We start from the raw sequence: 27,072 nt of genomic DNA on the forward strand, positions 1-27,072 counted from the left end.
ATAATCATATAAATGCTTTAATAATTAAGGGGAAATTAGATTACAAGACCTAGACAGGCTCATTCTTATCCTTCCCTAAGGCTACTTCAGCTTGTAAGTAATCTCTGCCTATAGTGCTGATGGATCCCCAGCTCCTCCAGTTTGCATGGCGAAGTGTCCTCGATACTAAACCTGATATTTTGCTCCCGATTCAAGGTGCTTAGTTATAGAACAGGGGTGAGCAATCAATTTTTCCAAGGGGCCACGAGAAACTGGGACTGTTATGGAGGGCTATAACAATAAGCTGACCTCAGTTCTGCTCAATATTAATTTTACCCCTTTATAAGCAGTTTTTCACATGGCCCTTTGGGGAAATTTATAGCCCACCGCTGGATTAAATTGCTGTCTGTGAGAGACCGGGTGAATCGGTCTTGTAGTAAAAAGTGCATTGAGTGCTTATTTAGAGCAAACTGCTCTACGACCATCAGTCTATTTACCATTTAAGTTGCACTGTGGGTAATGTTTAACAACCAGGTTGTGACGAGATTTGAGTGTCAGAGAATTACAAAAGAAGAAAAAAAAAAGTCTCTATCAAAATGTTTTTTTTAAGCATTGTCTGCTAGTAGTCGAGTCTTCCCAGTTTTGTAAGGAGCAGTAGATTAATTTGTCATCTCCAGACCAAATATCTTTATTTCGAACATATTTTCCCACCCTAAAATGTTACCACAATCCCATCCCTGATTTTAAAGACACTTTAAAAGAATAAATATTTTTAAAATGCCACATGTGTATAATGATGGTCACACTGTAGCCTTTCATACGTAACAGGAAATAACGCCACACAGTGATTTAGGGGCTTTATTCATTTAATTTATTAAGATGCTACATAGTCCAACCAGGTTGGGTTATTTTTATACACCAGAGAGACTACTTGACTAGGAATATCAATCTTTTTCTCAGATAGACTTATTTATTTATATACATACAAAACAGTTTCTTAACTGCTTACATTGATCACGGTGATGGTCAGGCTCCAGGACAGATCAGTGTCATGTGTTTTACAACCAGGCCTGGATTGATTAGTGTTCACACATAATCATTTTTGTTTGTATAATCCGCCTTGAAGTAGCAAATTGATGGAGTTTACTGCACCGGGGCAGTGGTAAAGTTACATTTTCAGTCACATAAATGGATTATTCTGATGTTTTAGGGTATTTTTCTTGTGTAAAAAGGTTCTGATACTCCAGTCAGGATTCACTAAACAAGAACAATTTTCTGCAAGCACTGTATGACCCAGGTCTGAGAACCCAAGTTGAGACTAGTTTTAGGTTCGCTTTGCCCTCCCTTTAAGCAGCAAGTCATCCTCAACCCACCGACTTCATAGAGATACAGTCGAAACATACACGTGTTTGTTTAAACGCTTACCCGCCAGCTAAATTAACCGTAGATATCTTTCAGCAAAGGGGAGTGGACTCCTGCGTCTGTTCAACAGTTTACTGAAAGTGGGATACAAATATGACCAGCTGTTTTTTTTTTTAATGCAGAGCAGAATAACAAACGCTCTCCTGTGTTATATGCAAATTTGGAGCTGAAACAATTTGAGAATGCTTTATGTTTCTTTTTTATTATTATTATTATTATTATTTCTGAAGGTTGTGGAAACAGTACATTGTCATCATGTGGTCCCCTCAAGGCTGTAGCTGACTGTATACTTTCCCACCTTTCACTTCATGGAAAAACAACAACCAAAGAAAGCATCGTGTGAGGCAGGAAGTTCAAAGGAGAAACACTCGTAACCTTTAGTGCATTAAAATGAACACAACTTCAAATGCAGTGAGGATTTAACATTTTAAGTGACAGAAAAATGCTCAACAAACACCCCAAAAAAACTGAACAGAGACCTGCAGAGCGTGAGTAAGCAAAGAAACTCATCAACTGGGGAAGCAGGTTTAGGCAGCTTAAAACACTCGGCTGATCTCTGACATACATTTGCCCCAAATAAACAAATGTATGGTTAAAGGACAATATGAGAGAATGAAAAGAGCTGGAAAGGACAAAGCTTAATGTGTTTGGACATTGCAAGAGGACCTTAACGTGGTTTTCTGTTGTCAGTGACATAAAACCACTCCTCCTTCATGCACCGTCTTTTAGTTTTATGGTTTCTCATTATGTGCACGCATGCTTTGTGTATGTGCGTCTGTACATAATACACCTCCAACTTGGCCTGAGAATAACTTGCACCCCAACAGGTCACAAGGCAAGACTTTCATCTGGATTTACACAACTGATCTAATCCTCATTTCAGGTAGCTGCAATATTCTTAAATGCATCAAACCTAACGACAAAACAAAATTACTCAAAATAAAATCATAAAAATGCAACAAAACACAAAAGAAAAAAATCAGAAATGTAGTTGTGCAAACCTACAGCCAAATGACATTATATTATCACCATTATAAAAAGCAGCTAATTTAGATTCAAAAGTCCAGATGCAACACTCTGCGTGAACGCATGCAATCAAACACATCCCCCTCTGACAGTCGGAGGATGCAGTGAGCAGTGAGTGACAAGTGAGGGAAATACGGTAGAGTGAAAAGAAAAAAAGGTCATGAGGAAAGAAAACACCTACGGCATAGTGTTTCATACACTGCTCAAAGTTGTCATACAATCAAAGACGAGCTGATTTTACAAAGCCTCTGATTGGAGGAGATAGCCCTGTGTGTGTGTGTAAAACCCCCAACTGTGTGGATCATCTCTCTGGTAAATCCCTTCCTTAAAGGGGGTTTCGCTGGAAGGAACACCTGGATATACTGTACAGTGGGGTGATTTTGTATTCATATACATTGGCTCTGGCCTCCGTCGCTTAGAAAAAGAAACATCAATACACTAGAATGACATTTGCACGACTGCAAACTGACTCAATCGCACCAACACTACTTCGCCAGTGCTAGAAAATCCACTGGTCTGAATCACAAGTGTTAATTCATGTTTCCATCATTCTCCCACCCACAGAACCAGTCAACTCTATTATGTGAAACTTTGGGAAGAGAGCCAGAATGACAATGTGATGATTACGTAGAGGCAAGACCTGTAACAGTAGGTTTGTTCATAACATGACAAGTTGTTTTTTTCTTCATTTTTTTCCTCATACATTACCTTTTGAATTATTTTACATAAATGAGACTGAATCAAAACTAGTACCACCCCCTACCCAGCACATATGGCGTTTTATAATCCAAAATTCCAAATCCAGTGTTTGTTTTCATCCCCATGCTGCGGCCGACCGAACTGCACTGTGCTCTACAAGACCAACTTCCCCACAATGATGCCCATCACAAAGAAGAGCACAATGAGGGCCACCGTACGGGCGCTCATCCCTTCCTCTTTCTTCATCGCGACTGAGGGGTGCTGAGGTGACATGATGTTACTCTTCCTCATCCGCAGACCATCATCCTCCTGAATTGGGGACACGGGAAAGGGGAAAAAAGGGGAGTGAAAGGAATAAATATGAAATGATGAAAGGATGTGTGTGAGAAGGGAATGACAGGGAAGCAGTGATGAGTGAGTGAAATAAAGAAAAAGGAATGTGGAAACGAGAAATAAGAAAGGACAACAATGGGTTAAGAAATGGTCGGTTTGTCAATCAGTTAATAAGATAAGAGTATTTATTTATTAGCTCAGAGAAATCGGATCTGCTTAAATGCTCATCTGACCCAAACCCCCAAAGGAACGCACAAGGCGCCAGGGTTTAACACACTTCATTTCCCAGCAGCGGGTGGGGGGGGCTCTCTGTTAGTTTAATCTCAGCCGCAGGAGCAGCCAACAGTCGTTCTGCCTCTGGCAAGAACTTAAAGGGGAGGAGGCGGTGGTGTTTGAAGGGAGGACAATTCACTCTTGGACGTCTGTAGCGTAGGCGTGTGTGCGTGTGTGTGTGTGATTTTGAACCGAACTTTTACAAAAACTAATTTGAAACCAATGATGCTAGTGACTGATGGCATACTCATTGATTTGCAAAATTGCGAGCTTACAAGCTTTAAACCTTGAGGTCTGCTACCGATTAAAGATATCAGCAGCTGTACTCCATGCAAACCTTAATTGTGAGTTACTGGCCTGGGTGGAGGACACTGCTTTGTGTGACTAAACACTTCTACTTAATTAGCTTATCTTGATTGTAAACATCAATCAGCTATCAATCAGTACAAAAAATAATCAACACAGAGGTGATTCATGATGTTCAGTGATGTCATCTGCTAATTTTGATGACTGAGATGGTTTTCTTTGTTTAATCAGCAGAATATCACTTTCTGCTTTTGAGTCAAGCCTCAAAGCAAAATATTTTCATTGGCCCGATTAAGCTCTAATACCAAACCTACAAATAATTATAATCTGTAAGTTGACAATGCCCAAGAGTCTTTATGTGAAGCTGGACCTGTTTGTCCCTCTTTGTTTTACAAGACTAAAACTATTTGTAGTTACACGTTTACATATGTTAACTCTGTGGGAAATTATTCAGTCCATAAATCTAGGGGGCACGTGGCACATATGGAGCAGGGGGATTAAACCAACCCTGTGATTAGTGGATGTCCCACTTGAGCCACCGCTAAAATTATATTTTTGTGAGCCGTGCAAAAGTCTTGAGCCACTCTCCATTATTCACCAATCATATTTTGCTAGGAAAATTGGAAATACTGAAACTTGTGCAGTGTGATTAGGATCAAAATGGTGAGGTACAAGGACTGGAAAAGGCAGCCAATGTCCAAACAAGAACTTTGAAATACCAAAAAGCCTGGAGAACTCGCTCAAGACCACTATAATAAATATTGTTTGGCTCTTTGACAGCAAAATATAAAGACATGTAACATTTTGTACTGTAACACTAACACGCTGGAAAGTGTTGAGCTTGAAATGACAAACTGGAATTACTACCAACTGATTCCCTTCAGTAAAGCCTTTGCAGCCCGTAATATCTGTATAAAGACCTGTGTCTACAGTCTTGAGTCATTTTACTCACTTTGATCTGTTTGTTTTCTTCCCGTAGCCTCTGAGCCTCCATCTGCAGCCTCTTGCACTCCTCCATGATCTTCTTTACTTCCCCATCATCAAGGGTGGAGCTCATTGACTTCACAGGCAGCGAGGACTCTGACTTCAGCGAGCTGGACGACATCATCTTGTTGGACTCCATATCATGCTGTAAGTGGTTTACAGAGAGAAAAGTTGTAATGCAGTAAGTTGACTGTTGATGCTAAAATATCTCCATGGTGATTCTGTATGATGTCTTTGCTGGCACACAGGTACAACTTTGTGTTTACATTTTGGGACTTGCTCTATATACACACACACACGCACACGCATGCACACAAAACCTCCTCTCCAGTCTGAGAGTTCACACAGGGGTGCCTTTTGTAAATGGATCAAGCTGGTTTCTATCAGCATTATCTCTCCATAACGGACTCTGCGGTGTACAGAGCCAACTGGGAGACATGTGTATGTATTTCTCAGCTCATAATGAATTGAAAACAACTACCACAGGTCCCTTTTCTCTCAACTCATATTATGACGAAATAATGTCTCTGCAGCTGAGCGGAATATGAGGTCTGAGAGGAATCACAACAACAATAAACCACATGTGAGAGTCTCTGAAGGGCTGTTGATGGCTATGAGTGCAGCTGAGGCAGGAAGAGAGATGTAGAGGAAAGTGGGACAAGATGGAGAAGATGATGAGGAGGGAAATGCTACAAAAATGTTCAAACATAAGCGGCTCGATAAAAAGAACAAACCCGGGGTGGTAAAAGAGAGCAAAAAGAAGAAAAGAGATGAAGACTGATAGATACAGGATAAAGAAGGCAGATACAGCAGAGCAATAGCAAGATGGGGAACTGGAAAACAACAATAAACACCACCTAATATATAATGCCGCTTTCCATTGCGACACATTAACAAAAACCCCAAAACAAAAATAACAAAAAAAAAAAAAAAAAAAGAGGCTGCACAGTAGGAAAAAAAAGCTGGCTAGTGACTTCAGATAGTGATTGACATACTCACAACTGAAATTAAACACTGGACTCTTTCTTGGGCTAATTACAGTCACTTAGAGAATAATAAAAAACATGATAAAAACATAACTGTTTCTGATATCACATCTGCAGGAGACAAACGCACATGCATGGTAAGAAAAGGGGATAGGTCTGTGTGCATACCGTTTTTTCGTTCTCCGTCGGCATCTCAAAAACACACCTCAGCTTGGAGTCCATCAGCTCCTCTGGTTTAGCCTCCTTCCACTAGAAAGGTAGAAAGAAAAAGATATGGACAACATGCATTGATGTCCCTCACTAATAAACAAGTATATATATTTTTTTAAAAATGGTGTGAATAAAAACAGAAAAAGAGCAACAGAGTAAAATAAAGTCAGCTAGCTGCTAGATGAAAAGAAAACAAGATGTATAGGCTTTGTGTGCGTGTGTGTTTTAATAGGTGAGATTGCATACAGTATTTCCACTCTTTTTGGAAAAAAAATTTAATTAAATTCTGCATCTCCATAAAGACATTTTTATTGTAGCTAAACAGCCAAATAAATAATTCTTGATTCTTTATTAATAATTTGTTTAAATCTCTCTTTGGTTCAAGACAGAGTTGCAAAAAAGAAAGAAAGAAATACACAAATAAGTGGATATTAACACAAAATGTCCTTGTGAATTAATTTGGCTCTTCAATCTTTAAGAGCACTCAGATGAAGTCATTTCTCTTTAGTCATTTTATGTATTCTGTCGGCACAGCTTTCTTTCCATGTTTTATTAAAACCAGGAATTTAGCCTGAATAATTATGCAATTACTATTCAGAGTAAATTGAATAATAATTTAATTTAGACAGAAGAGAGTGCTGTCATGTGTGTTACAGTAACACACTTTGAGCTTTGCCAATGTGCCCTTGCTAAACTAGGTTTTGGTAGAATTTGAGAAACTTGATGGTCCATTTTAGGCAATAACCACATATGCATGTTTTGTTTTCCAAGTCTTTGCATTGTTTGAGTTATCTTTTAGAATATGTTAGTGCTTTAAAGATTCTCAGACTTCAAAATATTTCCAAGCAAGCATATAATCCCAGGTTCCCCACGTTTAAATATCATACCAAATGGAGTTACACTTCTCTTGGGATTAGATAAAGTGTGTGGAATTTCCAGGTATGGCAAAGCATCTCTGAGTACTGCTTTATCCAATACTGACTCAGCCTGGTTTTAAATATCAAGTATGCTTAGGGTCATCTTACATATTTTCACCAACAACTGGACCATTATGAGAGTAGTCTGTCCATTGTTCACTGACTCCACATATTGTTTCAAACAAACAAACAACTGACAGAAGCATGTCACCAACAGGACTTGTGCTCTTCTTACAACCCCCACCTTAAAAATCTGCTTTCACATCCAACTTGTGTTACAGTCACAACCTTGCACAAAAACCCACAAAACCCCACCAGAATTCAAGCTCTGATTTAATACAGCATGTCTATTGTAACCGTCCCTCTTGTTGATTCTATGCATTTTCATGTGTGTCACTACATTAAAACAAATTCGCAAGATGCCTGTTGTCATATTAATGAGATAGCTACACAAGTATGTAGGTGTTTAAATGTGGGCCAGTCATCACAAAGATGTCTCTCAGACCACACATGATGTTATGACTAAACTGTGCTAAATGTGTTTTGTTGCTGCGTGCCAGCACTGCAGCACAGGCTTGCATTAAGTGTGGGAAGGGCGTAGATTAACAGCCTCTTCCTTCACAGTAAAATTTAATGTATGCACAGTTATGTGAAAAAAGTACACCTTCTAAGGTTTTAGGACATAATAAAAAACTAAAATGTTACTAGGTTTTAGAATTATTTGAATACAAACTCAACACAGGCACAAGCGTCACATTACACTGTGTCACTATTTAACACAAATCAAGCTAAAATGTAGAACCAGTGTGTCAAAAACTAATTACACCCCATGATGTTGATCCACATTTGGCAGCAATAACCTTCAGCATTCATTGACACCATCAGTCACTCAGATAGTTGTAGAGGAATGTTGGTCCATTTTTTATTCCAACATTGCTTCAGTTCATTGAGGTTTGCAGGCATTTAAGGTTCTGCCACAACATTTCACTCAGTCTGAGATCTGGACTTTGACTGAAAAAGAAAAGAATCAAGGTTTTGCAATGATCCAGCCATTATTTCATGGATTTACTGCTGTGCTTGGGATCATTGTCCAAGCTGTTGGACGCACATTTGACTCTGGAATACTTTGGTATACAGAGAGGTTCATAGTTAACTCAATGACTGCAAAGTACACAGGTCCTGTGGTTACAATACAAGTCCAAATTATAACCCTTGCCCCACTATGGCTGAAGGTTGATATGACGTGTTTGTGCTGATATGCTTTGGTTATCACCAAATGACGTTTTGTGCAGGTTGTTCCTCCCTAGCATTGTGCTGACCAGCAAACTGCCAAAACTCCTGCTTTTATAGATGTGGTCACACTCGATAACAGTCAGTTAATCAAGTGCATTTGACTAGCAAACAGCTGGCTGCTACTTACCCTCTAAATTCATATGAAAGTAGTAAGTGTGTACTTAGTTTTTCACACACTGCTTCTGCATGTTGGTTTAGTTTTAGTTAAATAATGATATGGTGTAATGTGTCATATGTTGAATTTAGGACTCATTTATTTTAACAGGTATATTTGGAAGAGGTTAATCCTATCACATGCCTATATATGCATAACTGTAATGCATCTATGTACAAAGTATTTCTGTTTTAAAGCATGCACGTAAAAATAAGCACATGCTAAAAGCTATGAACAATGAGACACACTCACCACTCCCTCCATGTCAGTCATGTCAGGAGGTGCTAGCATTGACTGAACCATGAACTTGTGTTTGCTCTTCTCATTGGGGTCATAGTCAAAAGGCTGCAGCATAACTGAAATACAAACAGAAAGTTAATGTCAGCACAGAAAGTAAAAACATTTAGTCTGCTTCCAAAAATTGTTTCTGAATATTTTCTTTAAATTGTACTGTCTTGTAATTATAAGACTCTCTAGTATCAATAAACTAAATAAATAAAAAGGAAAAAGAAGAAAATGCTGTTTGAAAAGGTGCTTGCAATTAACACGCATGTGAAAGCAAAGAAAGGAAAAATTTTACAACAGTAAAGAAAGAATTATTATTTATAGAAGGAAAAATTTGGATAAGTTACCAAAGCTCCAGCCCAGACCCCAGGAAATCCCCAAAAAGAATACTATCGTTTCATTTTGTCGCGAAGACCTCAGTTTTATTTCCCCATTTTTCAAACCTCACTGCCACTTCCCATCCCCAAGGGAGCTGGGAAAACACATCTCTTGTTTGAATCACGTGCAGGAACTTCCGCAGACAGGTAGGAAGAGATTATGATTTGTGAGTGAAACATGGCAATAAAATAAATAAATAAAATTTTGGTTCCCAACTTTGTTACTTTTTCTGTCTAAACTAATGTTCAGTCCCCAGCTTAGAGAGAAAACGTTGAGTTTTTATATACTTGTGCATCTCGTGTATTTGTCAGGCTGAGCAAAGGGTGTCTGAGTTTGCCCATGATGAAGAAAAAAAAAAAGGGGGGGGGGGGGGGGGGGGCTAAAGAGGATTTCTTCATGTTACCATGACGGCGAAACACTGACAGATCTACAAAAATCCTCAGGGGTAATTTTTCTAACAGCATCCAACTCTGTCTTTTTCTTCTTTAACATTACATATCAGTCTAACAGAAAGCAGGTGTGGAGCTGGAATACTCCTTTAGCCCATCACCACATCAGTCCTCACAGCCACTCGTGGCTCATTTGACGTTATTCCAGTCACTGAGAGGAGCTGTAACAATGATATACAGCAATCCCTTTCTTATGTTAGTATAGGGGACTGAATTGCAGAGAGGATGAAGATGGCTATTGATGGAAAATGTTTTACTCCTTTGACTACAGGTTTTAAATCACAATATAATTGAAAGATGTTTTTAAATCAGTACAATGCCAGCATGATTCTTTGGTTTTTCCTAGGAACAAACAGCCTAGCTATCAGGGCAGTGTTCAGATGTGGCACATCCCCAGTCTCCCTAGAGTGAAAAACCTCAGTGATGTAGTGCACCATTACAGCAATCAGTGTAGCTCAATATTGCAAATCAGAAACAGACGGCATGAACAGATTGAGAACGTCCTGTTTCAGTCAGACTCAATTTGCACAGCCATCTACCTTGGGTCCAAGGGGACAATACAAGAAAATAGAGTCAGGAAAGCTTGCAAGTTCTTTAAGCAACGCTGAATAACATTAAATGATCCTGAGTCAAAGCTTGAGATGGAAAAAAGCACAGCCTCAGTAGGAGAAAAAGTGATTTAAATCATCTTTGATCTACCCCCTTTGATTACACCTTTACACCAAGAGCTACTTCTGCTAATGGCATGATTTAGTATTCTTCACACTGGGCAATAATTTATAAAACTCAAAGAGGCTAATTGTAATCAACACGGTCAAACAGAAGGGTAATTGCCAGCCTGTTTGTTGATGATGAATGTAACCATTAGAGAGGTGAAAGTTAAAAGAGGTGGTTAAAAGAAATTTCTCCTGTCACTAATTAATTGTGTCCTCTGAGAAAACCAGCTCACACCAGAGTTACAAGCAACTACTGGCTCCTGTAAAGCAGGCCCTGGAGATCAACTATAGTGGGATTTACTCATTCATCTGCTGTAAAATGTATTTGTTGGTCTTAGTCTACAAATATGCTATTCAAAAAAAAAAAGCAGAAAAGCCAGTAAGTTTCGGTAAGTGTGTAATATACTAGACTTCTCTGGCCCCTTAAAAAGTGGATTATCTGCAGCATACAACAGTTTAAAAAAAGAAAACAGAAACAAAAAGAGCTGTCTGGCAATAAAACAAAGATTAAGTAACAGAAGGTGGGCCAGAAAAATAGAGGATTATATCCAAGTTTAAGCACAGCAATGATCAAAAAATTATGACGATAAATGAGGTGAATCCAACAACATTATTAAAACAATATGATATGAAACAAGATATATGATCATAAAAGCTCATTACTACGCCCTCTACCTATAACAGCAACCTTTTACAATCTCATTAAGAGAAGCCTGACACGTCACAGGGCACTCCCTGGCCACTTTGTTCAGTATTAGTCAACACAAAGACCTTGTCAAAGATCACCAAACCTAGTGAGACAATATGGTGTGGGAGCGTGGGAGTGAGGAAGAGAACTAAGTTGGGGGAGTTGTGAAGAAAGAAGCCAAGAGGGAAAATTTACCAGCATATAAGATGAAACTCACATAAAATATAAATAAATATGTATATTTATTCAGACTTCTCAGGTTAGCAGGCTCTTACTCCTGATTGTGCTCTCTTGGGTCTGTCTTATTTAATATATTTCAAAAGGAAAAAGTAACCGACTACACCACCATGTGTATATCACAGTGAGAAATATCCCAACATTAGCAGCACTTCAATCCACCACATATTTCATGGAATCAGCTTCTATTTAGAGTCCAACTTCAATTACAAGACTCTTGGTAGGTAACAAGCTAATGTGAATATTAGAAAAGATCACAGCCATAAACACTCAAATCCATGTGTCACTACTGAATGAATGAGAACTTGACTGGAGACTCAGTTTCATGTCCTGTCATAACACAGGCATGGAGGAAACGAGAACAAGACAATCTAATGAAACCAATTCGGACAGCAGCGACAACAAAACTGTTATTTGTTTTACTGTGGGAAGGTATTTTGCTTTTCTGTCCCCAGTATGTCAGGAGAACTTCTGACATATTCCCACAACAAGCTCAATATTTGTGGACTCGAGGATTTTTTAAACATTTATGCCAGATATTTTTCCACTGGATACTGCTACATAACACCAATCAAGACCAGAAACATTCCTGTGGTTGTAGCTACATTCAACATATACAGTTACAGCAAAGCTGAGCTTCAAAAAGCACTGCGAGTCCACTGCTAAGCCAACAAATGGCAAATCATGGGTTTGTAGGTATGCAGTGGTACACAAGGATGTCTGTGCAACTATTGTGCACATCCTGGAAATACGAGACAAACTGGACTGAAACAAGTTACAGATGACTTGCAATCCTCTTAAACAGAGGCTATAGGAGTGTGACACGAACGAAATGTTTGAGTTCGTCCCTCAGTGCAGATTAGGGCTGTTCGATATAACGATATATATCGGATGACGATATAAAAAACATCTATAGTTTCATTTTACGCTATCGTTTGTTTCGTGGTGTCGCAAAATAAACTCTTTACGGCAATATTTTTTCATCGTTTTGATGGTCACTGTAGTGGCTATATTAATTTCTTAAAGTTCTCTCTTTCTCTTATATTTTATATAACCACACTACGGACGGACAAGCGTCTGTTTTTATGCGTTGTGGTTACCAACAACGACGGTACCAGCATCGCGTGTCCGCTTGTTTATGTTCCACATAAACCTTTCACAATAAAGCTCAAGATCCTGTTGAGACTTTTCAAAAATAAACTGAATCACGTGAAAGAGCAGATTATTTACGGATGAGAAGTAAAAAAGAGCCGCCAGGTGCTAAAAAATAAACCTTAGACTCAAACGTTAGAACAGGCTTTTCCCCGCAGCATGCCGTGTAATAAATACTCACAAAGAAAACGGCGGCCTTTACTACTTATGTCTAAAAATGTATCGTTTCATACATCGGTTAAAACACTCGACTCCAGCTACATGACGTGTAGCTGGAAACACTTCCCGCAAGTCGAGCTGCCCGAGATTCACAGAATTTACAGAAAATGATACATTTGTGTGATTTATATCGTTATCGGACGATAGAATTCTTATATCGGGATATGAGATTTTGGTCATATCGCCAGTGCAGATACTGGCAAGTTATTTTGGGAGAGACCTTTCATGCATTCAGTATACAGAAAAGTTTATTCTTATTAGTAATGTTGGTATAGCAACTTGCAGTGTTTATTTCGACTTCTTAAACAGTCCAGTGTTTCAGAGAGCTTTTAAGACCAGGAATGAAACACACTGACATGAAGCTTTCTTTAAAATAAACAAAACTCTTCTTTATATTTTTTTATTACACAAAACTCGACGGTTCTAATCTCGAGGTTTACAAAGCATAAAATCTGAAAGTTGAGGTTTAATTGTTTTTCATTTTTTGAATTTCTTGAGTTCAACAGCCATATTGCTCATTGGTGCCTGTGCTGGTGCATGGCTGTAATACCACCACCTCAGAATTACTGAAAACTGTGAACTGTGGCTTATGCTTATTCATACCCCTTTGAAAATGTCAACATTCAGCTAACAACTGCTCGTAAAACTCCAGAAGTTATATTTCAAACTATTCTGTAATATTACGGCTGTCTCAGTCAATGCTGAGTTTCATTTAAAGAAATGAAATCAGTGTTTTAGGGTGAACCAACACTACTAACGTATACTTAAATTCACAGTAATGTGTAAAAAAAAAAAAAAATCAGTTAAAACGAAAGTCTTAGAAAATAAATCAGGAGGTTAAAAAGTAAAAAAAATAGTCTCTTCTTTCAAATAGATAAATCAAACTACTAACCTTGTAAATAGCATATATGGAAATGTTAAAATTTGCAGGATGTTTGTGTTCTTATTTTCAGAAAGGAAATGCTTCTAAATGTACTGTAGATGGATTGTACATTGGATTAAGCACCTATGACATCTGTTGATAGTAGTTCATTTTTTGCCTTTAGTATTAAGTCACAACAAGGCATGTAAATTAGTCTTAATTAGCATGCATTGTTTACTGAGCAATATTTAGTTAAGTCTTTTTTTTTTAAACTATAAATAAAGAACATATGTATTAAGTGGTGTTCTGTGTGCCAAAATGAAATGGAGATTAAAGTGCACTGGCCAAAACCAGCACTGTGCTAATGGGCACTTGCAGTGATAAAAGATGTCAAACCAACAGGAGAGCCACAGAGCTATCATTTAGTACTCTACACAACCACATACTAATGAAAAAAAGAAAAAAATTAATCCAAAATGTAAAGTGATGAAAAAAATTTTCATCACTTTACAATATGTATGTAAGATCTTAAATAATCCTCCGCTTTTCATTGAAATAACGCATGTGTTCAACTTTTCTTTTTCTTTTTTTAAAGCCACATGTCCTGCAATACAGCCCAGGCCTCAGTTCTATCCTGTTAAACACCCTGCTTCAATACAGCCTGAGTACTCCCTAAAGACATAGGACTTAAAGTAACCACAGACTATGCCTATACAGCTGCCACTGTGAGTACGTTCTCAGAGAAGCAAACTCATTTTCAGGCTCTAACCTGTGACCCTTCTCAGTCTAACAAGGCTGGAAAATGAAGGAAACAGACAGAGCGGACTCAGTTGGTTTGTCACTGCTGACTGCAGGCACCACTGACACAGTCTGCAGTTGTTGACACCAGATAGGGTGCACTGTAAAATGAGTCTGGGACTGTAAATGACAGACGGTGAACACATGGAAACATTAGCCAGTACCTGCTTTCTTCAAAATGGAAGGAGGAGGGAGGAATACCACGCAGTTGCAGTTTTAAGTTCATGTAACAAGAACAAATCTCTTTATATATTATATGGATAACACTGTCTTCATACTGACTTGACAACCAATGAGTTCTGTAAGTTACCGTGTATAAAGTCTATCCTTCTTAAGAAGTATAAGAATCATCCATCCCAACTTACTAGGTGCTCTGTTGAAAGAATAATGATCCCAATTATTCCCAGATGTATACAGACCAGCAGTATAGTTCACACATAAGCAGCAATGATTGTTCAATCCATTAAAAGACTTGAGACAGATGATCTAACATGTCATTTTATCACGGGCTAACCCTAACCCCATTTTAAGCAGCGAGTGAATAAACTTGACTCAGTCCTACTTCCCTGAATCCTTACCTGAGACATTGATTGAGGTGCCTGCATCGATGATTCCGCTGTTTGGCCGCACACAGTACCGACGCGGCGCTGTCGTCTTCACCTTAAAGCACACATTCCTGTCTGTAGGGTTGGAGAGCTTGAGATTTGTGGTGACCACGTCTGAGAATGGACCTGTGCGGAAAGTAAACACAGTGGACACTTAAAAACTGGTGTTGACAAGACTGACAAGTCTGTCTTTGGATAAATAAGGACAATGAGAAAGCAACTTGTTAATGAAATCAAATGAGCCAAGTAATAAAGATACATCAACTGCACAGAAGAAGCAACAGTGTGAGGAAAAAAACATGATAACAGACACTATAATGTGACTGTTTCTGAGAAACAATCATTTAAATGTAATTTTCTTAAACTGGCACATCGACGCAGAAGCAAGTGTGGGAGTTTCACTTGACTGAGAAGTTGCACTACCTTGTACTATGAATTTACAAACCAATTTATTCTTTGATAAATATTTACCAAAGATTTTGCCAAGAAGCACATTTACACTGTACATACAAACAAGAACAAGCTGACTGCACCCTTTTCAAACAAAGTAAATAATAGAGGAAAAGGGCTGTGAGTATGTGTGAGACATTCGAATGTGGTCTATCAAAGTCTAATGTGATGTAACAAATCGGCTGCATGAAATGTAAAGGCTTTTTCATTTGACCTGATATAATCGGAATAAAAATAGTTTTCATGCCAATTAAACTAATGGAGCTTATCTACACTGCCCTCATGGTTAAGAAAAACAATTATTCAATTAATAGAAAACTGAAAGGTACGCTGTACATACAAAATAAATCATACATAAATATAAATCTTCTACTACTGCATTATCTAAAACAGAGCAGCTAATGCAGTTTGGATTTAACTAATTACAGCCAGCATTGGAGATGCAGGCCACATCTCTGTGGCTGCATTAAGCTCTGCACATTTATCAATAATGGAGAAACCTCCATTGATCGACACTGCACAATATTTGCCTTGTTGGCTGCCATCAACCTATTAGAAAATAATGCTGCTTTTCCTCATGGACTGTAGCTCTGAAGTTTCCAGGCATCACCAACAGAGGTATGCACAGGGAGAGATCGGATCGTTAGCCTAACAAAGCTATACAAAATCTGTGTGACATTAGATTGCACAGATGTGTAAATAACTGCCCATTCAATTCATCAGGCTAAACTAAAGTGACTACACAGAGTGTGAACAAGTCTGAAATGGGCTACTCTATAACCGTTATAATAGAAGCATGGAAGAAGTTTTTAAAATATTCCCTTGGATTGCAGAGCTACACACTTTCCCTTTTCTGCTTAACAACATTAAATTCAAGGATATTCAAGTAAAATGAAGTCATTATTAATTTCTTTTCTTTTCTTCCTTGCACATGTATTTCCAAAACTCCAGAGATGTTTTTCTGTTACAGTTTCTCCCCCATCTTCAAATCAAATCAAATCAAATCACTTTTATTGTCACATCACATGTGCAGGCACACTGGCACAGCACATGCGAGTGAAATTCTTGTGTGCGAGCCCCACAAGCAACAGAGATGTGCAAACACAACAACACAAACGAGCAAAATACAAGAATGGCCAACCTGAAACTAATAAATATATGTACAATATATAATAGTGTATGCATTTCTGGATGTGTATACTAAATATTTTCCTATGTGTGTGTGTGTGTGTGTGTGTGTGTGTGTGTGTGTGTGTATACACATTTTTACAAATTAATAGTAAAAAAAAAAATAAAAATAATAAAAAAAATAAAAATAATAATAATAATAATAAATGGTAAATGGTAAATGGCCTGTATTTATATAGCGCTTTACTAGTCCCTAAGGACCCCAAAGCGCTTTACATATCCAGTCATCCACCCATTCACACACACATTCACACACTGGTGATGGCAAGCTACACTGTAGCCACAGCCACCCTGGGGCGCACTGACAGAGGCGAGGCTGCCGGACACTGGCGCCACCGGGCCCTCTGACCACCACCAGTAGGCAACGGGTGAAGTGTCTTGCCCAAGGACACAACAACCGAGACTGTCCAAGCCGGGGCTCGAACCGGCAACCTTCCGATTACAAGGCGAACTCCCAACTCTTGAGCCACGATCGCCCATAATAATAATAAAATATATAAAATATACAGAGTTGAATATGTGCAAAACAAGTGGCATTTATATACAGTGTGGAGTGCATAATGTTGAAGTTCCAGTAGTGAAGCTGAGGTGTCTATGACGTGTTCAGCAGTCTGATGGCCTGATGGAAAAAGCTGTCTCTCAGTCTGCTGGTACGGGACCGGATGCTGCAGAACCTCCTTCCTGATGGAAGCAGTCTGAACAGTTTATGGCTGGGGTGACTGGAGTCCTTGATGATCCTCCAGGATCATCTTAACTGCTTTGTAAAGCTTCCAGCATTTTTTTAAATGAAATTACACAAGTGAAGGTAATTCTGGACAATAAATGATGTCCAAAATTGACAGAGTAATATGAAATGAAGGGGTGGAAAAGCAGGGGAATAACAAGCAAGTTTATATAGCTGTAAGCAATCAATCAATTAGCCCCAGTAATGTATTTACATGGTGCAAGAAAACTGAAATTAGACAAGTGAAAGTGGAAATGCATAATATACAATTAAAAAAAAGAGCTCAGTAATTTGACTTCCGTACAAGTTAAATGCCCCAAATCTCATTTATGACTCAACGAGGGGATCCCCCCCAAGGAAATCCCTAAAATACTTTAAGAGGGTTTTGAGAACCTAACAGACTTTTATGTGAATTTTCTGAAGACTGTTGCTCCTAAACAAGTACATGCTAAATAGGTTAGATAACTACGGAAGCGTAGAGCTGCCACCCAGGCAAAAGAAAAATACAAGTGTATCACGTTATAACGTGAAAAGTTTATTGTTCTAACAAGATACTTTTCCTGTTTGTACAATATACTTTCCTGTTTGAACAACATAATATCACGTTATTACAATATACGTAATTATCACGTTCGTACAATATAAATATTATATTGTACGAACGTGATAATTACGTATATAAAGTATAAAGTATATATATAAAGTATATTGTACAAACAGGAAAAGTATCTTGTTAGAACAATAAACTTTTCACGTTATAACGTGATACACTTGTATTTTTCTTTTGCCTGGGTGGCAGCTCTACGCTTCCGTAGATAACAGCTACCTAAGAACAGTCTGTAAGACAACTTTGTGCACCCTTCCCCAGCTTATCGAATATTGCTGTTATTGTTTTCTTCTGCTAAAACAGTGAAATAGTGAGTTTGTTAAGTCAGGCAATATTTCTTTTTTATTCAGGGGTGTGGGGGGTGTTATGTTGTTAACGTGCAGAGCTTGAACAATATCTCAAAGCATATTCTCAGTCCAGTAAGCTGTATGAATTTAAAGTAACATAGTTATTGTAGATTTGTGTCACAGCATGTTCAGAGCAGATGTGTACCAGTGATCAGTTACTAGAGAAAATTGTTCCAACACACAAAACATTTAAGAACAAATTATCCTCGGACTAATTATTCAGTTTAAATACTACTCAGTCCTGTTAGATATGATGCGTTTTTAAAAAAAAAAAAGAAGCTAAATATTGGATTGAACACTACACTATATTTTATTCTAACCAATCAGCAGTGATTTAGTGTTTGCAAGGATTATTGTAATAATTATTTTTCAAACATACACACATTTAAACATCAAGTTCATTTATGCATATTGTCATTTAGTGAGAAATTTCCAATCCGCTGTCCTGGTTTAAGCAAAGAATGTCTCGAGTGACTCAGTTATTGCCTTGAAACAATAATCAATGTTTGCTGAAACAGAATTATTTGAATCACTGTATAAAATATACCATGCGTGCACTGATTTAGGAGTCCAGGAGCAGGAAATATAAGTAGTTATTGCCTTCTCATTTTATAGTCACCACGAGAGTAAGCAGCATCTAAAACTGTAATTCATCCCAACGTGAAGAGTAAATCAAGATCTACTTCAGTGTTAAGGTTTTCTTTTGACTTTGATGTTGGTGACAGAAATATGGGTGGATCCCAGAGCTCTAGCACATGACTACAGTGAGTCTTGAAATGAATAAATGTAACATGATTTATTCAGTGAGGCTGAAGAAAGCCTTACTGTTTAATCACTAGTCTCTTTGATATAACAAGAATATTCATTGCAGATATTGCAGGTTGTGAGCCCTTTCTGATGTTGCCGACTGACCAAATATCATTTCTTGTATAGCTTGAGAGTCACAGGTTTATATGCAATTAATTATTCCCGGTTTTTTTATTGATGGGACAAAAACCTAACTGGAAGCATTACTAATGCCTGTATTTTCCCTAGTAGCTTGAGTAAGAGCTGTGCTAATTCATGGTCAGGCGAGGGGCAATGATGAATGGCTGCATGACTTCCCAAACTTAGCAAATATGCTGCCAATACCACACACTTTACAGTCAGCCTTATGAAAAGCAAGATTAATGGAATGGAATGTTACAGTATCATGGAAAACCATATTAGCAAAGAATGTCCATAAATGACCATGTCTATCCACATTTATTTGCAGACAATGCTTCCTCTCACTTTGCTGTCATAGATATAGTTACTATTATACATATCATGGTTAGAGGGATGAAAATATATCAATAAACGATCTGAAAGTGCAGACTTTTAAACCAGCATTTACTGACCAGCTAATTTTCAAGTTCCAAAACAGTCTTCCGTCTTGTGATTTTGATCAACAACTACGAACCACATTGACCAATCGTGAAAGCCTTTTTATCAAGTAAAGCTTTCTGATGAAACTACAAATTAGTCCCCTACAGTAGCCATTATGGTAATAGTAAAGTTTGCAGTTGAGAGAAGCACACTAACTCCCTGTATGAAAGCACGGAGCTATTTCAGAATTAGCACATACACCAGATTCAAGGTAAAGTTTCAGCTCAGCAAACATTGAGAGCAACTGACACTTCCACTCCCTGTTGAGCAAAAACAGAGAGGAAATTCAGAGCTTCACAAGCTTGGCTCAAGATCTAAAGGCTTTTAATGAAAGGGACTCACGCCACTGACTACTGTACACCTGATCTACTACTTCCTGAAGGTTTCTCAGGACAGTGTCCAACTCACAGAGGCCACAAATGGTCGTTAAAAAAAAAACAAACTATTATGAGAAGCTGATATCTGAAGCTGTCATCATGCGATGTTGGATTTTATAAGTAGGAGATAAAAACCAAGGGGTGGTTTGCTACCCTTACCCCTGACAAAAAATTCAAATGGGTAGAAATGAAAAAGTCCAGTGCCTAGAATTTAAGAGCATTTACTCTAGAGATTGTAAAAACCAGAGACAAATTGCTACTAACAAACCCACTCTGTATTTCCTGAGCTTTCACACTGCATGCCTACATCTAGGCATGTGATTTGTGGTATTTTCATTTACAATAAGACACAGTTTCTTCTGTCTGGTTAAGATCAACAGTTATTAGACACTTTTATACAGTAATGTGGGATTCTTTCAGGCTTCAGGTTCAGATTCTTATCAATCATCACAAAAAGCCATGAAGATATATCATCTGAGGAGTCCGGCAACAGATGGCTTGGCCTCCAAAGAGAACTGATCTCTAAGGTTAAGTGAAGACTGATGAAAGACAGAGTTGAATTAAAGATGACGGAACCCCTCAACCAAATACTGGAAAAACTGATTGCACCGGGATACAAACTGCCGACCTACTGATTTTCCCTGCAATTGATTTAGCTACATACAGTTTGAATGAAGGAAATATTTTTGATACATATAAATGGTTCATGGTCTAATTTTGCACTAATCTTCAGTTTACTTTTACATTTATGTAAAAAACTAGTTTACACATGGACCTACACCACTTACTGAACAGGTACTGGAACAATTTCTCTAGGAAATCTTGGCACAATACCTGTATTTATTTTTATACCTATTATGACTCTTATTTTACTTCATTCTACTAGATTTCTATTTACTGAGATTCTTTATTTGTTCAGTTTTACTTAGATTTTATTTTTCTTATATTTTTTCTTACATTTCCTTACAGGTTGTGTTTTCTAGCTAAGGAATTTACCAAAAGCGATGTGTGTCCACTAAAGTCATGTAACAAACAAACACCCCAAACATCCACCCAATGCTTCAACTATAGGTAACCATAGCAACAGTCTTTCCAATTGATAGTGAGTTTCTAGTTTAATCTGTTAATAAGACACATTGTTACACTGGGTGACATAATGCTTTACTTTGATGCACATAGTCTATTTTGGGTCACTTATATAGACACAGAATCACAGTTGTGTAAATAGTCACAAGTAAACCAAACGAACCTGTAGCTGAAACATGGAGGTTATATAAGGATGAGACATAGAACTCAAAAAAATCCTCAAAGGAAATCTATGAGAGAATTTTCTTACAGCAAATATGACCCACATCTTCCCCCCAAAAGGCAATCAACAGCTGAAATGGGAAACATTAGGAGTAGAGGTTCAGAAGAGCTTCAGCTGTGTGGTGCTAGGCATATCTTGCCACTATGTGAACTATCATGGTATTAGTTCAGTACTCCCATGGGATGAGCAAAGACAATGATCTGGATTTAGCCATTAATGAAGCTGCAATTAGGAGTCACCGTGCTACAGATCACTGAACTGTACTGCACGACAACCATATGAATGGTTAAAGCAGGATAATGATGGTGTTTTTCACTTTTTGTTCATGTTCCAATCACAACCAGGTGATACGCTCTATGGTAAAAATATGTTTCTCTATTCTTTATTATTCATCTCCAATAAAGCAGAACCGAGGTATGGATCTGACTGAGGTTTTAAAGAATAGCCAAACCTCTTGGTACGATGTTTTAAAACTATGAACTTGTAGTTAAATATTACCCTAAATCACTACAAAGAAGCTTTCCAACCTTGTTGAGTCAAAAATCTAAATACTTCTGAATCAGTTTTTCTTACTTACGCTATGAATTTGTGTACCCTTTTTAAAAATATTTTTTGAATCACGTCGTCATTAAGATGAAATGGAGCTGAAGCTAGGAACTGGAGAGCCAAATAGCAGGCCGGGGAATTTAAAGACCTAATGAGAGGTGGACTAACACATTCTTAATTTTGGGTCTTTCCATAAAATTTCTTGAGCAGATTGGACTAAAGTGGTAAAAGTGACAACAAATCAATATTTAAATACAATTTCTCTATTTGGCTCTTGTTATGTGGCTGTGATGGAAGCATGATAATAAACTGAAGAAGAGGAAGACGAAAAAGCAACATTCGGCTGCTCTCTTACTCACAAAGGGTCGTTACAGAGAGTAGCTCTGCGTATTTGATTTGGCAGTTTTTACACCAAATGCCCTTGCTGACTCAACCCCCAGGGATCTTTCACTTATTGGGCGAACATGTAAACAACTAATGCACTTTGGTGTCTATTTTCTCACCCTACATTCTAAACAGTTTATCTGATTAGGATTGTGGGAAGGTTGGAGCTTATCATAGCTAACACAGTGAAAAGTGTGGCATCTTATGAGAGACGTAAGAACAAAACAGTATTGGGACATATTCTGGTTATGCTCTACTCATCATTTTCAGTGTATATTAATGCTTAAGCAATTAACAAGTGTGCAGTGGAGGCATTACTATCTTCAACAAATTGCTGGCTCAAGCACTGATAGTTTTGAGTGGATTTAAACAGTGGCTACAGTGTAAATTGCTGAGGGCTGCAGGTCATTTAACTACACTGAAGCTCAGTGATAAATATTATAAAGGTTGGCATTTAATTTATTTTTTGGTTTTGCTAAGACAACTAAGTGTAATTTGTTGTTCTTTAAGCCTCATAAACGAAATAACACTGACCATTCAGGCATTTGGGAGACCAGGGTATCATTAAAACAAGTATAAATATTACATTTATCAGCGTCTTAGTTTTAAGTAAAACGTTTAATGTTTCAAACTATGGCAGGAACTCCAGAATCTGTTCCAAAGCAGGTACAAATGTACCATATGTGTTTATGTAACATTATCTGGGCCTAAATGTGACATTTTGCAGCCAAATGCCGAGTCTCACCAAGACATCTATTATTGATTCAAAAGTCCAAACGATAAGGACTGAGGAAATTTTAACGACCCACAGTTGAAATCATATTAAGTTGCACAGGTTGCCCAGTTTTTCCGTCCTGTGAGCTGTCAAGTTATTAAATGACAGCTGGCTGGCCAGCAGAGCGAGACAGCCAATCAGAGGAGGAGCTAATGTTAGCCAGCCAGACATGCTAAGGATGTTGCAGCTTATGGACAATGAAAGGTGGCGAACTAAAAGAGCAGTTATGCTTGTGTCATCTTTTTATAGTAGCTATTTTTAAATGGGTGAACATTTCGTGTCTAGTAGCTGTAACCCGCTTTAGAGGAACTTGGTGCTGGTCAAATGTGTGACAGGGCCTGGCTAACCTAGCCGCTGAGAGCTAATCCAGCTAGCTTTGCAGCTAGCTGTCAGCTGACCTGCCGTCCTTTCAGGGCAGCCTTCGCTTTTTCATATGAAGGCTATATTGTGAAAATGTGCACTGCAGCCCCGCTCGGTATGGGTTCCCTAATAGTGCCCCCCTCTCCTTCCAAACAGCGCTGACAGAGGCAGGTCCCCCACTCCTCCTCCCTGCCACAACCGGGCCCTCCCCTCTTACCTCGGAATTTCAGTTCGTGCTGAGGCTCCAAGAGCAGAACCTGTTCCGGCCTGGCCATGTCCCAACAGCTGGAGCGGGATTATCGCACTGCAACCAGTTCCCGTGTTAGGATGTTGTCGAGTGTTGCAGCGTCAATAGAGTTTATTTATCAATGAATCAGCGGTGGATATCCCGTCCCCCCGGTCAACTACTGCTACTCGAGCTACTAACGCCTGTTGTGATGCAGCAGGAAGGGAGTGAGAGACAGCCTGCTGACGTCACTGCCTCTGCATAGCCGCCCGGCGGTGAAGAGGGAGGAGGTGGCGGGTGGGTGATGCCGGGGTGCACCCAGGGCTGGTGGGGACACCACCTGCGTTTTTCACGAAACCTGAATCCAGCGAAAGGACGTGGCTTAAGCATGCAGGTTTTAATTTCAGCCTAAAGAGTTACGCTTCTAAGTTTACCTGCTGTCACCCGCTGTGGTGGAGTGAGTGCTAACATCTAGAACGAGTAGGGGAGACCGGGGATAGTTGTAACATTTTTGACATTTCTGTCTGTAAATTGGAGCTCTTTTAAGGTAGTGGATTCAAAATGTAATGCAAAGTATTTACATGTCTCTGCTATTAAATAGTGCAGCTATTTTCTCTGCAGCACAGTTACCCATTGCATGGTATGGTCTCAAACACAAAGAGTGAAATGTTACAATTAACCCCATAGTCTGGGTTAGTTGTAACATATCCTGGGGTAAAATGTAACACAATGAAATAAGGGTACTAACAAAATATTAACATGTAATCTTTGTTTATTCAACACATGACTGTACTTAGAGCCATTTATGTAGCTGTGTGTGTGTGTGTGACAGAATGCAGAAATCTAACTTTTGAGCATATTCCAACCCCCCAAAAAAGACAAATTATGGAATTTTCTGCAAATGAATATTTCATTAATTTTGGTTGGTCTTCCTTGAGTTTGGCCTCATTGGCTCAGTGGGCATTATAACCTACAACTCTTGCACCAATTTTGAACATAACAATGAAGCTGAAAAAATGTAGTTGTTCACCAGCATCGCAATTCCATTATTTTTTTCAGGGCTTACCTTGGTGTGGTTTGCAAAGTGCTTCAGAAAGATGAGGAAATCTGTTTCTTGCACCCATCCTGACTTATTTCCACTACCAGTACTTCCTACTGGTCCATCTCTGACACAGAGGTCTGCATAATGTATGTGTGGGAACACAAACAGTGGAGGAATTGTGTTGCCAATGGCATTAACCGCATATACAAATGTGACCAGTGAACCTCTCTCAGCTGATGTCGTTGCCCCAACTTGTTTAATATAAGTTAAAGTAATAGTGTGGTAAGTTGTAACATCTGCATTATTGTTACAACTAACCCAGACTGTTGCTGTTACAACTGACCCAGACTCCTATAGCCTATACATTACAGCCAACGGCTAAAACATTAGCACTAAAGACCTACACAGAATATATCCCCATAGACATACAAATAACATAATTCAAGTTTGATGAGTTTAACTGCAAAGCAGATAATGCTATTAGAAATTGAAATAAAGTAGAAAAACTTTTTGGCATACAAATTACTTTTTTTCGTGTTAAATTGTCTGTGTTTGACAAAATGTGCTGATTTTTCACATGTGATAGCAGAACTGAATTGGGCATGCACAGGATGAGTCACATCATTTGAAACTTAGCCCTGATTGGAGAAATTGGAAGTGTTACAACTGACCCACGTTACAACTATCCCCGGTCTCCCCTACATTATCAACAAATAAAAACAAATCAACCGTACAAGTCGTCGTTATGCACCGTACTAAAATAAAAGTACTTAACTATTGTCAGCAAAATATGACAAAGTTAGTAAAAAGTACACATAGTTCTTGTGCGAGTGATATTATTAGTCTCCGATATTGCTTTAAAGAAGCAGGCGACAAATCTGCAGTAACTGTGTGATGCTATCGCGTCAGTATGGACCAAAATCTGAATGAATGTCTTCTATCAGTTTGTTAGATTTTTCTTAAAGAGAGCAGGTGAGATATTGAAATATAGTATATATAGTTTTTCATATCTTGATGCATGCTCAATCATCCAGGGAAAATGAGATTGTTTTTCATAGATTATTTCTTGCAACAATTGTTGGAAATCAAAATCAACTTGAATTGTGTAGTCCAGAAAATTAAAAAAAGAAAATGGAAAAAAAAATCATGGTGGCACAATAATGAACTGTGATCTCATGTCCCAACATGTTGAATGTTTTGAATACCGGTGTAAATTAATGACTACTGAACACTGGTCACATCTAATTAAACCAGGGGATCTGCTTGCATCTCTGAATGTGATGAAAGATGTGCCTTAAATTATTACAGATGTATAAATATGTAGACATAGTGCAGAATTTCTACTCATTATATTGACTTGATCAATCCCAAAAATGTCCGTCCATCCATCCATCCATCCGCTTCCGCTTATCCTTTTCAGGGTCGCGGGAGCCTATCCCAGCTGTCATAGGGCGAAAGGCGGGGTACACCCTGGACAGGTCGCCAGTCTGTCACAGGGCCAACACACAGGGACAGACAACCATTCACACTCACACCTAGTGACAATTTGTATTATCCAATTAACCTATCCCCACAAGCTGCATGTCTTTGGACGGTGGGAGGAAGCCGGAGTACCCGGAGGGAACCCACGCAAACACGGGGAGAACATGCAAACTCCACACAGAAAGACCCCGGCCTGATGGTGGAATTGAACTCAGGACCTTCTTGCTGTGCGGCAACAGTGCTAACCACCGTGCCACCGTGCTGCCAATCCCAAAAATGTGCTATTAAAATTCAACCACTGAATAAGTTGAATGTTTTGTATATATTTCTGTTTAATAAGTATTCAGAGGTTGTTAAATGTGTGTTCCTTCTCAGCCATCTGCCTGTCAACCACATATCTCAAGTGTCATTCTTATATATATATATATATATATATATATATATAGCCCTGCAGCTGGCTGCTAACTGAAAAGCATAAACAGTCACTAACACCGTCACTGTATCCTAAGGAACATCGAAATGCACACATCTGCACACAAAAGAAAGAACACTTCCTACAGGCTGCAGTCATACACTTATTTTTGGAAATCTTTTATTAGTAAACAAATGACAATTCCCTTTTCACGCATTTTGAATTACACTGCAAACAAGTGTTTTCAGGGATATGTTACAATCAGTATGAAATATAGCAAAAAGCTAAATATGGTAACTACACTGCTGATGATTTTACTACAAATGGTGTACAGGTATATTTTTTTCTTCACACATCCGGCTTCGAATAGAGTTATTGATTTGTGTGCAATTTGATGGTACATATGTACACTGTAAAAGATACATAACATAGCTTAAGCATATTCCCAGGGCCAGCCCAAGACTA

General features: G+C 38.5%; 1 protein-coding gene across 1 annotated transcript; it reads right to left on the reverse strand.

Moving 5' to 3' along the window:
• Positions 1-837: 837 nt before the first annotated feature.
• On the reverse strand, positions 838-23,885 carry vapb (VAMP (vesicle-associated membrane protein)-associated protein B and C). Its single transcript, XM_085353481.1, has 6 exons — positions 23,663-23,885; positions 14,945-15,097; positions 8,835-8,938; positions 6,177-6,257; positions 4,991-5,167; positions 838-3,435 (listed from the first exon to the last, which is right to left on the reverse strand). The coding sequence occupies exons 1-6, from the start codon at positions 23,718-23,720 to the stop codon at positions 3,280-3,282; spliced, it is 729 nt and encodes a 242-aa protein (XP_085209607.1). The 5' UTR covers positions 23,721-23,885; the 3' UTR covers positions 838-3,279.
• Between the last annotated feature and the right edge of the window lie 3,187 nt (positions 23,886-27,072).

Source organism: Diplotaxodon limnothrissa, linkage group LG5 (assembly GCF_057381915.1).
Source record: "Diplotaxodon limnothrissa isolate DT_005_m linkage group LG5, D_limnothrissa_male_GT1.1, whole genome shotgun sequence".
NCBI classification, from domain to species: domain Eukaryota; kingdom Metazoa; phylum Chordata; class Actinopteri; order Cichliformes; family Cichlidae; genus Diplotaxodon; species Diplotaxodon limnothrissa.

Excerpts from the sequence above, each read along its gene's own strand:
- vapb (XM_085353481.1), bottom strand. The coding sequence starts at position 23,720 with ATGGCCAGGCCGGAACAGGTTCTGCTCTTGGAGCCTCAGCACGAACTG. Across the intron at positions 6,258-8,834 it reads TGACTGACATGGAGGGAGTG|TGGAAGGAGGCTAAACCAGA; the intron begins GTGAGTGTGTCT and ends CTACCTTTCTAG. Across the intron at positions 3,436-4,990 it reads AAGAAAACAAACAGATCAAA|GAGGATGATGGTCTGCGGAT; the intron begins GTGAGTAAAATG and ends TCCCCAATTCAG.